Source organism: Eubalaena glacialis, chromosome 7 (assembly GCF_028564815.1).
Source record: "Eubalaena glacialis isolate mEubGla1 chromosome 7, mEubGla1.1.hap2.+ XY, whole genome shotgun sequence".
In the NCBI taxonomy this organism is placed as follows: domain Eukaryota; kingdom Metazoa; phylum Chordata; class Mammalia; order Artiodactyla; family Balaenidae; genus Eubalaena; species Eubalaena glacialis.
Genome location: NC_083722.1, coordinates 81,161,273 through 81,176,528, shown reverse-complemented (window position 1 = coordinate 81,176,528; position 15,256 = coordinate 81,161,273). Strand labels below are relative to the sequence as shown.

Sequence of the window (15,256 nt, the reverse complement as noted above, 5' to 3'; positions counted from 1 at the left end):
ACAAACCCCTCATTTTAGTAATTCTACACTGCCGTTAATTTGATGCATACCACCAATATCTATTAAAGGTTTCCTCTCTTGAATATTTAATACTTACCTCCCCCCAATAAAAACTATTTTGTGTAACAAATATTACTAGTGTAATACAGAGGTTTCAGAGAATGCTTCATCTTGTAATTGTACTTCCTGTCTGTTTGTGCCCTTGCTGATAACATTACTATACTTCAGAGAAAAACTAATTTGCAATTTTGATGCCTTAAGGGCATCCCACTATTAAAGTCAGTTGGTCAGATGTTTCCATATAGGTCTTTTCCATTTTTCCTTTGCTTATTTTAAAATTATAAATATACATATATAATATATATAAATTATATATTTTAAAAATTATACATATATACTGTACTGATCACTTTTCTGTAAATTTGTGATTATTTCAAAATTTTACATATATAATTATTTATATAAAATTTATGTATCTATATAAAATTTTGAAACAATCACAGATTTACAGAAAAGTGGTCAGTATAGTAAACTTTTTTCCTAGAACCATTTGATGGTAAGTTGGAGACCTGATGCCCCATCTTCCCTTAATACTTTAGTGTCTGTTTCCTACAAGTAAGGACTCAATGCAGCCATAAAAATCGGGAAATCAACATTGATAAATTAATACCATCTAATACTAAGACCACATTCAAATGTGTCCAGTTGTCACAATAATATCTAGTTCAGAACCATCTGTTGCATTTAGACGTCATGTCTGTTTAGTCTCAGTTTGGAATAGCTCCTCAGTCTTCCTTTCATGGCCCTGACATTCTTGTGGATTACAGGACAGTTATTTTACAGGAAATCCCTCAGCTTAGGTTTGTCTGGGATTTACTCATGATAAGATTCAGGCTCTGTATCTTTGGCCAGGAGGTAGCACACAGGGTTGGCTTGCCTCATTGCTGATAATGTTCACTTTGATCACTTTATTAGTGTGGTGTTCTCCAAGCTTCTCCATTGATAAGTTATTCTTTTTCCTTTTGTAGTTAAATATTTTGTGAGGAGATACGTTGAAACTATGTATATTATTTATTTATTGTTGTGTAATAAGTTACCCCAGTACTTAGAAGTTTGAAAGAACAAACATTATTTCACACAGTTTCTGAGAGTTAGGAATCTGGGGACTGCTCAGTTGGATGGTTCTAGTTCTAGATCTCTTGTGAAGTTGCAGTCAAGATGTCAGCTGAGGTTTTAGTCAGTTGGACAAGTGGGGCTGGAGGGTCTGCTTCCCTAGAAAGCTACTTTGGCTGTTGGCTGGTGGTCACAGTTCCTTGTGACTGTTGGCAGGAGACCTTCATTTCCAGCCATGTGGACGTTTCCAAAGGGCTGCTTAAATGTTCTCACAACATTCAGCAGGTGATCTGAGAGAAAGCTGAAGTCACAATGTCTTTTATGACTCAGGCTTCAAAGTTGTATATTATTGGGACTTACCTGGAAGTCGAGTGGTTAGGACTCTGCGCTTCCACTGTATGGGGCGCGGGTTTGATCCTTGGTCCGGGAACTAAGATCCCACATGCCACACGGTTGGGGTGACCTTGGAGCACAAAAAAACCTCCAAGTGATTAAAGCTTAGGCCCACTAGCCAAAGCATAATATCACTTATTGATCCAAAAATTTATCAACGGAACAAGTTACCCTAGGGATAACAGCGCAGTCCTATTCTAGAGTCCATATTGACAATAGGGTTTATGACCTCGATGTTGGATCAGGACACCTCAATGGTGTAACCGCTATTAAAGGTTCGTTTGTTCAACGATTATTGAAAAAAAAGTTGTATATTATTGCTTTAATTTACTCTGTTCATTAAGTGCAAGCCACTAACCCAGCCCACCTGAGAGGGCGAGAAATAGGCTCAGTGCTTTAAAAGGAGTGTCAAAGAATTAGTAGAAATATTTTAAAACATTGCACCGTGTATGTATATCTGTATGGATTTCTGGTTTCTTGTTTTATTCAACAGGTTATTAAAATCCATTATTCTCATCGGTTTTGATGTTCAAATTGTCCCCAGTTTGGCCAGTGAGAATCCATGTCAAGCTGGCCTCTGTTTTTCTTTTTTTGTCATATCCTTTTCATTCTTGAAACACTAACTTGTTTGTTCCAGGCTTATCTTTTTTTTTCTCGAACTAAAAAAATTGACATATAATTCACATACATAATATTCACGCTTTCAAAGTATACAATTCATTTGTTTTTAATATATTCACAAAGTTGTGCAACCAGTACTACTGTCTAGTTCCAGAACATTTTCATCACTCAAAAAGTAACCCTGTACCCCATTAGCAGTTAGTCCCCATGGCCTCTTCCCCGCAGCCCCTAGTAACCACTAATCCACTTTGTCTCTTTGGATTTGTCTATTCTGGACATATCATATGGATAGAATCATACAATATGTGACCTTTTGTGTCTACCTTCTTTCACTGAGCATATTATTTTCATGGTTTATCCATGCAGTAGCATGAATCATTACTTCATTCTTTTTATGGCTGAATAGTATTCCATTGTATGGATATACCACATCCAGTAATCCATTGAAGGACATCTGGATGGTTTCCACTTTTTGGCTGTTATGTATAATGCTGTTGTGAACATTTGTATATAAGCCTTTGTGTGGACATATGTTTTCAGTTCTGTTGGGTTCCAAGATTATCTTGTATTTTCTCTTCCCCAGCCCTGGAATCAGCTACTTAGTAGAGAATAGGATTTAGAAGTCAAGATCTGGGCACTAGTTGTGCTCCTTGCTAAGGGAATATCCCTCTCAGTGGACAGAGCTAAGGAAAATATGTATCTGTAAATGCATATATACATACACACTCAGATATAGTAAACACTTTTACATATATATTTATTTCTATATCCATGTATATTGAAAACTATAAAGTCACACCAATACCCCTAATTCCAGTGCAACATGACAGGGTTCACTCTACTTTTTTCCCTTTTCATATTTGTATTTCTTTTCTCTGACAGAGGAGCTACATCCTATTATCCTTGATTCATTTAATTATTTGATCAGTCCCATGTTAGTAACCAATCTCTCGTCTCTGCTGCAACCTTCTCCTCTGAGCAAATGCCTTTCTTATCCTTCTTGGGCTCTGACACTGCCCACCTGGCTGCTCTTCTTCATGAACACCCTCCTTACCCTGCTTAGGCCCTGCTCCATGCCTGATTGACCCCCAACGTGGTTCCCCTCTTGCCCCGGTCGGCTTCTATACCCCACGTTAGGCCACCTCTCTATGTGGATGCCATCCTCACCCTGTTGTACTCTGACTCCCAATGCCAAGCCAGCCCCCACATGGATCCCTCCTTTCCCTACTTGTGCTTCTACACCTTACTGCAGGCCACGCCTCCATACGTTCACCCTCATTCCTCTGCTCTGACACCCCACCATGGACAACCTCCTCAACCCACTCTGGCTCTGACCCTCTGCACCTGCTGCCCCTCCATGCCCCTCACAATTCCTGGGCTCTGTCACCCCAAATCAGATCACCTCCACACATGCACACCTTTCTCACTACATTAGGGTTCCAACACCCCCATGACAAGCAACCCCCTCCACATGGATGTCTGCCTTATCTCACACAAGCCCTGATACGCTCTTCAGGCCAACAGGGCTCTCTTTCCCTCCTGGCAGAGATGCCTACCATGCACTGTGTTTTGCTGTAGGATTGAATTGTTTAGGAAGGAAGGAGGAAGAAGAGCTCCTTTGCCTTATCCTTGAACTGTTTATTGTTTTTATTTTTGGTTTTTTGCCCTTCCTTCACATTTCTCTTCTTGCCTTTGAATAGTTAAAATGAACTTTCCCTAATTTCCATCTCACAAATTTGTTTCATATTTTTACACTTAGAAGTTACTTGTATTTTTTTCCTTTTCTTTCTTGTGTGTGTATGTTTTCAGGTAGGTAGATTGGTTACTTTTTTTTTTTTTTAACATTTACTTTATTTATTTGGTTGCACCGGATCTTAGTTGCAGTAGGCGGCCTCCTTAGCCGCGGCATGTGTGCTCCTTAGTTATGGCCAGCGAGCTCCTTAGTTGCAGCTTGCCAGCTCCTTAGTTGTGGCGTGTGAACTCTTAGTTGCAGCACGCATGTGGGATCTAGTTCCCTGACCAGGGATTGAACCCGGGTCCCCTGCATTGGGAGCGTGGAGTCTTAACCACTGTGCCACCAGGAAGTCCTTTGGTTATGATTTTTATAAATAGATAATGTAGTTTTTTTTCCCTCTAATCTACTAGGAAAAATTTTGACCCTACTAGGAGGAAATTACTAAATAAGTAAAAGTTATCAAATTAACTTAGGCTAGGTAATGTACCAGAGTTTTGTCCTATAGGCTTCTGCCTAATTCCAGGGCTACTGTAAAAATATGCAGCATTTCTGTAGGGGGAGGATCTGCTTAGGAAAGCATTCTGTTGTTTGGCGTTAGAACACCTCCTTGTGATTTGTTTTCCTCATTCTTTAATATTGAAAGCATTGGCTTTGAAATTAAGTACATCTAGTAAACATCCTTTGGAAAATTAATTTTTCTGGTTTCCTTCAAAATAGAAATTCAAATGGAACAGCAATATTGATAAACTAGATGTGCTATATGGTACAATAATTTAATAATTATTTTATATGCTTTTATCGTTTGTTAGCCATTCTGTGTGTCAATATATTTAATTTTGTAAAACTTGGAACAAGTAAAATTGCTATATATTTTTGTGTGGATAAAAGGAACTTATATCTATGTGCATCACCATATTCTTTTTTTTTTGGCTGCGTTGGTTCTTTGTTGCTGTGCGGGGGCTACTCTTCGTTGCAGTGCGCGGGCTTCTCGTTGCGGTAGCTTCTCGTTGCGGAGCTCGGGCTGTAGGCGCGCGGGCTTACAGTAGTTGTGGTTCGCGGGCTCTAGAGCACAGGCTCAGTAGTTGTGGAGCACGGGCTTAGTTGCTCCGCGGCATGTGGGATCTTCCCGGACCAGGGCTCGAACCCGTGTCCCCTGCATTGGGAGGTGGATTCTTAACCACTGCGCCACCAGGGAAGTCCGCATCACCATATTCTAAATGAATTTGTATATCAGGTCAAGGTACACATAGCTGGAAGAATTGTATCAATGTGAAGTTTTTAGAATGATTATATGGGAACTTAAAAAAACCAGGGATGGATAAATAACAGTGTCTCTGCTGCGTAAACACCTTTCAGGTGTTTCTGCCCAGTTTTCCTTCATAGTCAGATGCTTTGGGAGCTGGTGCTGTTGGGTGAGCCCCTCGTGGTCATGGCACCGTCACCATCAGAGTCGTCAGAGACTGTATTGGCACTTGTTAAGTGAGTATATTTGGTTCCTCATGGTGATAGTTGCAACAGTTTACCACCTGTGGTATGTTTGCACACTCATTGCATTGATCTACACAATAATCCTGTAAGAAGGTAGTGCTCATTATAGCACCATTTATTGATGAGAAAATTAATTCAGATTCCATGTTTTTGTTTTTCTGGGCAATAAGCACATCCATTCACTTACATAAAGTTAGCACCTGATAAAAATCAGTTGCGTGAATGGTCAGTGTCCAGTAAAAGGCATGTAGCTAATGAATGATAGAGCCAGAATTTCACCCCGTCTTCTGCCCCAAATCCAGTGTGTTTTTGGTATGCCATCTACATTACATTTTTCCATTTGTCTTTCTAGTTTCCTGACATGAGTTATAGATAGATGATCCCACTGGGGTAAACTCTGTGTATAGATGTTTCATAGTTATTGAGTAGGGCCTTTAATTTCTGTCCTTTGTTTTACATGTTATTCTTGCTCTACAGCTGTATTTCTCCATTAAAGTACTTCAGTGATTTCCGACCTTATTTCACTATTCATGATAGTGAATTCAAAGAATATACCACCCGTACTCAAGCCCCGTGAGTAAACAAAATAACTTTTATTGACCAAGTATTACCTTTATAACCAAATTATGTAGAATTATTTTTGGTAATAATTGAAAAGTTTAAATTTTGAACTTATTGGCAGATTGACTTTATAAAGGAAGTTTTGAGGAGCTGCTGGTAATAATTTCACGTTTCAAGAGTCATTATCCTATTTTCTTTGAATGATCTTATTTGTTAGTGGAAGCTATATTGTCTTCCACTAATTAATAGCTAATTCCTCTAATTTAATAACTATCTGACTACTTTTTTTTTTTTTTTTAATGCTATTCTTGTCTGCTTACATTCTTTTTATGTATGTATGTATGTATGTATGTATGGCTGCGTTGGGTCTTCGTTTCTGTGAGAGGGCTTTCTCCAGTTGTGGCAAGTGGGGGCCACTCTTCATCGCGGTGCGCGGGCCTCTCACTATCGCGGCCTCTCTTGTTGCGGAGCACAGGCTCCAGACGCGCAGGCTCAGTAGTTGTGGCTCACGGGCCTAGTTGCTCCGCGGCATGTGGGATCCCCCCAGACCAGGGCTCGAACCCGCGTCCCCTGCACCGGCAGGCAGACTCTCAACCACTGCGCCACCAGGGAAGCCCTATCTGACTACTTTTACTTCTATCTTCGTTCTTTACTTCAGGACCCCTTATAGCATCAGTTATCTCTTCTTGCTCTATAACTTCTTTTTCCTTCTCCCTCTTCATTGAATCAGCATATAAACATATAAAAATTCTTCCCAATCTGTAAAAGGGGAAAAAATATCTTACCTTTCCCCTTTAGTTCCTGCTCTGTTGTTCACCTTCTTTTCATAGCTAAGTTTCTAGAATAACAACAAAAATTTCCATTTACCCTCTCCACTTCTTGGTTTCCTGGTTGCTTCTCAGTTCATTGCAGGTTGATTTCTTCATCTCCTCTGAAGTTCTTGTCAAAGTCATCAAGACCTTTGTCACTGCCTTGAACCTGTGGGCACATTATTGCCCTGTTTTTCCTGCCTTCCCTTTCTTGTAACAATTACTCTATTGACGTTGAAAACATTTTAATCTTTGGTACTGTCTCACCTGGCTGTCTGGTGGTGCATCTCAGTCTCCTGTGCAGACTTCTTTTTCTCTGCCAACCCCTTAAATGTTGGTGTTCTCCAGTATTGTGTTCTGGGTTCTGGTTTCAGACTGATATTTCTTTCTGTACAGTCTTATCTGTACCCACACCACAGTCTCTGTTAACACCTATATACTGATGACTGAAATTTATCTTCCTAGTTCAAATCTTTGCAAGGTCTCGACCTCTGTCCAGGTTTTTGTTGTTTTTTTATCGTATTGCCACCTGGACATCTTAATGGCACCCAAAACTAAACATGTTCAAACTGAATTCTTTTTGTCTCCTTCTTTTCTTCCCAAGTTCCATGCCTCTTCCTACTTCATGAATGGTGCTTCTTTTCACTTAGTTATCAAAAACCTAAATTGTCATAAATTTCTCGTCCTTAATGTGCTCCATGTGAAGTTTTACCAAATTCTGTCAATTCAACATCCTAACATATCTCTCATAACATTTGTTATCTTCTTTCCAGAGCTCTCTTCCTAGGCTTACTACCTCCAGTTTTTCTCGTATTTGCTGTTGCTTTTCCCAAACCTCTTCCCCTTTTTGCAGAGCATCTTCCAAATTTCCCCCAGAGTGATCTTTCTAATAAGTACATTTTTGTTCATGTAGCATTCCTCCACTCAGTTCTCTAGTAGCTTCTGTTTGCCTACAAGATAACATCTGAATTTCATAGCATATTAAGTTGGTACTGAATAATCTGGCCAGCATCTGCCCATCTGCTTTCATTTCTGACTATTCATTCTTCCTGCTTTGTGCGCTAGGAATGCTGAACTATATGTAGTTTTACAAACAGACCGTGATCTCACTTCATTGCTTTGCACATACTATTCATTCTCCTGCATCACATTTTCTTCCATTATCCACCTGGCAAAAGACTCCTGTTCATAACTTATATCATGTTATATATCAACTATCCTTCAAAAAAAACCTCCTATTCATCTTTCATATCTTTGTGCAAATGTCATCTCTTTGTTGAGGCTGTCCTTTAATCCCCTGGTAGACGTAGTTTCTCCTTTGTAATAATTGTACATTTTATACCACCTTCACTGTATTCTAATTTCTGGTATCATAATTGGTTATGTATACCCCTTTTCCTGTGTGCTTTTAGAAAGACCGTGTCTTTTCATCTTTGTATACCTAGTGCTAAAAGTGGTGCCTGGAATGTAGTTAATATGTGATACCAATGGAGGAAAAGATTATCTTAGTAATCTTTGAGTAAACAGTAGTTCACTCAAAATAAATTGTAAACTGATGGAACATTCATTTTTTCCTCACTTTGGTTTTGTTTTGTTTTGTTTTAATGTAGGCCCTCAGTCATATTAGGAGTAACCAACCCTTTTTTTGCAAAAACACTCCAGCACTGGCCACACATTATTCGGATAGGAGACCTTAAACCTGCAGGTAAAGTATAAACTTGTTGTTCTCGTTTTAGTATGTAAGGTGGATGAGCAGGTTTATTTCTTCCTCTTTGTTTTCACTGCTTCGTTACTTTTTAATTATGTTGATGGCAACCTTCTTTGAGGCAACTTGAATAAAAGCCTTTGGAGAAGAGCATAACTTCCAACTAAAATATACAGATTCTTATATGTATAACCCATCGTGTCCACCTACCAAAAAAATGCACCTACAGTGTTTTAAACATTGAATTATTTTGAGGTTTCATGAAACCTCAAAAATTTGAGCTACTTTTTGTATATGTATAAGCCCAATTAAACAGGATTTTCCAACACTGCTTGAATAAAACCTTATAGAAAGTTAAAATTAATCAATTTGACACAAAATTCTCAACTAGGACTCCAAACAAGAATTATACATTTCTATGGCACTGGTATTGATTAAGGAAGTGGTCAAAAGGCTGTGCTTTCCTTGAAAAAAGACATGTAGTACCTTGTTCATGGTAGCTGTTTAATGAATGTTTACTAAATGAGTAAATGAATTCTGAAGTTGGCAATTTTGTTAACCTGGATGACAATTTAATGGTACCTCTGACATTTTCTCACTGGACATTCCTGAATTTTCCATGGAAATAGTTGAGACGTGAGCTATCTAAAATATTTCTAATAACTTTATGATATGTTACTTTTAAAGACTTTTCCTTTGGTGTACATGGGTATTATATTTAAGACATTATTTAATATGATTATTTTATAAAATATCCCTTCTGGAATATAAATAAATCTAGATGACATATTAGGGAATAACATTTTAAATCATATTATTTACAAATATTAGACTCAATCTTAGACTGAAATCCTTAGAAACCTTATGAAATAGAGGAAAGGGCAAAGGGCTTTACCTTGGCTGTCAGATCTGTGTGACCTTAGGCAGAACAGCCTCTTTAAGCCTGCAATTCTTTGTCTGCTGGGAGGGTTGAACACAGTATCTGACTTATGGCACTCTGTAAATGTCATGGTCCCTTGCCATTTCATTAGTGTTCTGTCTGATAATTCAGAGCACAGCAGTCACTGGAGTCTCATCTATGAGAAGATATGGAAAGGTTTTTTTTTTAATCTTAATTTAATCTTGACATTTACTTTCTTGGTTTTTTCCTATTAATCTAGACTATTTGATTAATCGTAATATAGTAGACTACTGTTTATTGTCTTTTTCCAATAAGAAAAGGCTTTCTGTTGGGGATGTAAGTAGAGGAACTTTTGCAAAGATCACTGGTAAAGTAGCATGGGTTGATAAGTCTCTTTAACTTTTTAAGAAACTGCCAAACTGTTTTCCGAAGTGACTCACTATTTTACATTCTTACCAGCAGTGTATGAGGGTTCCTGTTTCCTCACGTCCCTGCCGACATTTGATATGGTCTCTTTTTTTCATTATAACCATTCTAGTGGGTTTAAAATGCTGGTTTTAATTTGCTTTTTCTTAGTGACTAATGATGTTGAGCATCTTTTCATCTACTTATTAGTCATTTGTGTATCTTCTTTTATGAAATGTTGATTTAAATCTTTTGTCCATTTTAAAATTAGGTTGTCTTATTATTTTGTTGTAAGAGGTCTTTATTTTGGACACAAGTTTGTTTTCAGATATATGATTTGCAGATATTTTCTCACAGTATTTGACTTCTCTTTTTGTTTTTTTTAAATTAATTAATTAATTTATTTTTGGCTGCATTGGGTCTTTGTTGCTGCATGCGGGCTTTCTTTAGTTACAGCGAGCGGGGGCTACTCTTCGTTGCGGTGTGCGGGCTTCTCATTGTGGTGGCTTCTCTTGTTGCAGAGCACGAGCTCTAGGTGTGCGGGCTTCAGTAGTTGTGGTGCACGGGCTTAGCTGCTCTGCAGCATGTGGGACCCTCCCGGACCAGGGCTCGAACCCGTGTTCCCTGCATTGGCAGGCGGACTCTTAACCACTGCGCCACCATGGAAGCCCTCTTTTTTGTTTTCTTAAGGACGTCTTTTGAAGTGCAAAAGTACTTAATTTTGATGAAGTCTAGTTTATCAATTTTTTAATTTTATGAATTAGGCTTTTGATGTTTATCTAAGAACTTGTTGCCTAACTCAAGGTCACAAAGATTTTCTTCTATGTTTTCTTCTAAAAATTTTGTTGTGTTAGCACTTACATTTAGGAGCCACTTGGAGTTAATTTTTGTTTATGATGTGGGGTAAGGGTATAAAATCATCTTTTTTTGCATGTTGATATCCAGTTGTCTTAGCATCATTTGTTGAAAAAACTATCCTTTTGCCATTGAATTGCATTGATACCTTTTTGGAAAATCAGTTGGCCATAAACATAAGGGTTTATTTCTGGACTCTTGTTTCTGTTGCATTGATCTATATGTCTTATCTTTATACCAGTACAACCTCTTGATTACTGTAACTTTATAGTAAGTTTTGAAATCAGGAAATATGTCTTCCAGCTTTATTGTTCTTTTTCAAAGTAGTTTTGGCTATTTTGGGTGTTTTGCATTTCCATTATAAATTTTAGGATTACTTTGCCAATTTTTGCCAACTGAGCAGAAAACAAAAAAGCTAACTGGGATTTTGTTAGGGATTGTGTTGATTACATAGGGAATATGTAATCAGTTTGGAGGAGAATTGCCATCTTAAAAATACTGAGTCTTCCATTCCAGGAACTTGGAATGTCTCTCCATTGTTTAGATCTTCTCTAATTTTTCTCAGCAATGTTTTTGTAGTTTTCAATATACAGGACTAATTATGATGTTAGATGTAGGTTTTCCATAGATGTCCTTTATCAAGTTGAGGAAGTAGCCCTCTGTTCCTAGTTTGTTGAAAAAGATTATAATGAATTGGTGTTGAATTTTGTTAAATGCTTTTTCTGTATCTATGGAGATCATCGTGTACTTTTTGTCCTTTATTAATACAGTATACTAAATTAATTGATTTTTTATGTTAAACCAACCTTACATTCCTTAAATAAATCCCTTTTGGTTATGGTGTATAGTCCTTTATTATTATTATTATTATTAGTTTGCTAATTTTTTTTGAGGATTTTTACATCTTTATCCATGAGGGATATTCTTTTCTTGTGATGTCTTGACAGCTAATATTTTTGCTGCTCTGAGAATCCTCTTCAGACAGGTGAAGTTACCATTTAAAAGTAGGACCTAGGACCAGGGGAGGGGAGGGGACACTTCTTGAGTTTATTTTTCAGAATGGGCATAAGGGCATATATGGAATATTAATTACACTTTATTTTAAGCAGCCTATTTTAGGGATGAGATGCTGTGTTCCCTCTGATTATTTCTGTCACCAGAGTATTTGGACCATATCATATAGAAAAAGATACCACTTTTTCTATAGGAGAGTGATGATGTTGTATGGAAACATTATGTTTTATAGATCCTTAGTGGTCATTGAGGAGTGGATGGTAGAGAGTGTCAATGTCCTCAGTTTGGTCCTTGTTCAATTAGTAGAGGTGATACGTTGTGAACAATGACACCAGAGGTGTTTAAATAATTTTGAGCAAGACTATAGTACCTATTTCTGGGACTGGCTGGTGTCGTTTGAGCACAGGTCTTAACAGACGTGCAAAATTTCATTAAGTTTAGTATGTTTATGATACTTTTTCCCACTTATCTTAAAATTTTTTTTATTATAGCAAAATACATATAACATAAAATTTACCATTCTAACAATTTTGAAGTGTACAATTCAGTGGCATTAAGTACATTAACAGTGTTGTGCAACCGTCACCCCTATCCATTTCCAGAACTTTGCATCATCTCAAACAGAAGATCTGTAGCCATGAAACAATAACTCTTCATTCCTCTCATCTCCCAGCCCCTAGTAAACTCTATTCTAATTTCTGTTTCTATGAATCATACAGTATTTCTCCTCTAGTGTCTGGCTTATTTCACTTAGCATAACATTTTCAAGATTCATCCATGCTGTAGCATGTATTAGAATTTTATTCCTTTTTTTAAAAAGCTGTGGTAAAATATACATAACATAAAATTTACCATCTTAATCATTTTTTAAGTGTACAGTTCAGTGGCAGTAAGTACATTGACGTGGTTGTGCTGCCATCACCGCCATCTACCCACAGAACTCTTTTCATTTTGCAGAACTGAAACTCTATTGCACAGTAGCTCCCTATTCATTCCACATCGCCCCGCCCCCCACCCTTGGCAACTACCATTCTACTTTCTGTCTCTGTGAATCTGACTACTCTGGGTATCTCATGTAAGTGGAATTCTGCCTACTTGTCCTTTTGTGACTGGCTTATTTCACTGAGCATAATGTCTCCAAGGTTCATCCATGTTGTAGTATGTCAAAATTTCCTTCTTTTTTAAGGCTGAAAAATATTCCATCATACGTATATACCACATTTTGCTTATTCATTCATCTGTTGATGGATACTTGGCTTGTTTTCATCTTTTAGCTATGTGAATAATACTGTGAACATGGGTGTACAAATATCTCCAGTCCCTGCTTTCACTTCTTTTGGGTATATAGTCATCCCTTGGTATCAACAGGGGATTGGATCCAAGACCTGCCACAGATACCAAAATCTGAGGATGTTCAACTCCCCTAGTTGGCCCTTTGTATCCACAGTTCCACATCTGTGGATTCAGCCAACTGCAAATCTTGTAGTACTGTATATATTCATCAAAAAAAGAAAAAAATCCGTGTATAAGTGGACCCGGGCAGTTCAAACCCATGTTGTTCAAGGGTCAACTGTATACCTAAAAGTGGAATTGCTGGACCATGTAGTCATCATGTTTAATTTTTTGAGGAACTGCTGTACTGTTTTCATTTTACATTCTCACCAGTGGTGCACAGGGTATCAATTTCTCCACATCCTCACCAACACTTGTTATTTTCTGTTTTCTTGATAGTAGCCTAACGGGTGTGAGGTGGTATCTTATTGTAGTTTTGATTTACATTTCCCTAATGATTAGTAATGTTGAGCGTCTTTTCATGTGCTCATTGGCCATTTCTATGTCTCCTTTGGGGAAATGTCTTTCCAAGCCCTTTTCCCTTTTATTTTTTTTAATTAATTTATTTATTTTTGGCTCTGTTGAGTCTTCATTGCCGCGCATGGGCTTTCTCTAGTTGTGGTGAGCGGGGGCTACTCTTCATTGCGGTACGCAGGCTTCTCATTGCTGTGGTTTCTCTTGTTGTGGAGCACGGGCTCTAGGCGCGCGGGCTTCAGTAGTTGTGGCACGTGGGCTCAGTAGTTGTGGCTTGTGGGCTCCAGAGTGCAGGCTCAGCCGGTTGTGGCGTACAGGCTTAGTTGCTCTGCAGCATGTGGGATCTTCCCGGACCAGGGATCGAACCCGTGTCCCCTGCATTGGCAGGCAGATTCTTAACCACTGCGCCACCAGGGAAGTCCACTTTGCCTGTTTTTTAATTGGGTTGGTTTTTTTGTTGAGTTGTAGTTCTTTATATTCTGGATACTAATGCCTTATTAGATGTATGCTTTGTAAATATATTCTCCTGTCGGTTGTCTTTTCACTCTCTTGATAGTATCCTTTGATGCACAGAAGTTTTTAATTTTGATGAAATCCAGTTTATCAGTATTTTCTTTTATTGTCTCTGTTTTTGGTATCACATTCATGAAAATCCATTTGTCTTTTAATTTATGAGTACTGGGCATATATCTTGGGATATATTTCTTTTCTGCCCATTGATCTCAAGACTAGGACCACTGCATATGCTACACAAGTTAGGAAACACAACAGCTCTGCCTAGGATCCTGGCTTTGAAAATTCAAGACTATCTGAGAGGGTCAGTAAAACTGCAGAAAAAGTATGTTCTGTAGGACCAGCAGGGAAGGCATAGCAGAACTGAGATTTTGCTCTCCTGGGCCCAGAAGTTCGTAGCTTTATTAGAAACATATATATAGTTTTAACCCTGCAGAGGGATCATTCCTCGTGCTATAAAGGGATTACTTCTTATGGGTTATACCTAGTTTTAGTTCACCCAGATCCTATTAAATGAAGAAATGTAATGCTAGGATAATGGTACTGAACAAGTATTCCTCAAAGAGAAAGTAATTCTACTAGTGTATATTGGATCACATTATAAACTGAATTTCTAACCAGAAATGGGGTTTGATGATTTAATCAAAGGTAAAACATTTGACCTAAATGTAGAAGATTCTTATGCAAATGTGCAGAGGTGCAGAACATTATTAATTTAATAATGTTAAACCCCTCTCTTATGTGCATGTACATAACAGACATTGAATAAGTATTTTTTAATTAAACATCTGTAATTGTGGGACTTCAGTTCATTTTCTGGCATTCTTATTTTATTTTCCAGACGTATTTGACAAATACCATTTAACTATTTTTGGCAATAGACAATGTATCTTTATGACTAGTTTTCTTTATGTCTATTATGTACTACAGTGTAAGAATTATGGTGGCTAGGGTTAGAGTTCAGTATGCATCTTACACCTGATGAGGTCCCTTGAATCAGAGGGGAATTGTGTGAGTGAAGATTGCTGCGCAGGTAGTATTCTTGTCTTTGCCTTTTAAAAAAAGCTGATATGGATCACTTTATATCTTCATTATTACCTAGAACTTATTGAATGTAAAGAATATATGAAACCTACTGCTGAATTATTCTCCTCCCTGATATTTGGTTCCTCTGCACAGTGAATTTCAGGAAATAATATATAATAAATGGCATTGGTGGATACAGGAGTTGCAAGTCCTTTGTGATCTAGAGCAGAAGGAAACAGAAAGTAGGCACAGAAATATTTAGACTTATTCAAAGCGTTGTGGTTCTGACATGTGATGTTCTTTGGGTTCTT

The 15,256-nt window shown here is 37.8% G+C and overlaps 1 protein-coding gene across 4 annotated transcripts in view; it reads left to right on the top strand.

Annotated features, from left to right (window-relative positions):
• Positions 1–15,256, top strand: part of DENND6A (DENN domain containing 6A) — a 61,784-nt gene that overhangs the window by 37,413 nt on the left and 9,115 nt on the right. For 2 of the 4 annotated variants that reach the window (XM_061197028.1, XM_061197031.1), the window contains 3 exons: positions 5,219–5,341; positions 5,828–5,923; positions 8,331–8,425. In XM_061197028.1, coding sequence (XP_061053011.1) covers positions 5,219–5,341; positions 5,828–5,923; positions 8,331–8,425 — 314 coding nt within the window. The remainder of the gene's footprint in view (positions 1–5,218; positions 5,342–5,827; positions 5,924–8,330; positions 8,426–15,256) is intronic. The other 2 variants (XM_061197029.1, XM_061197030.1) reach the window with 2 other exon arrangements.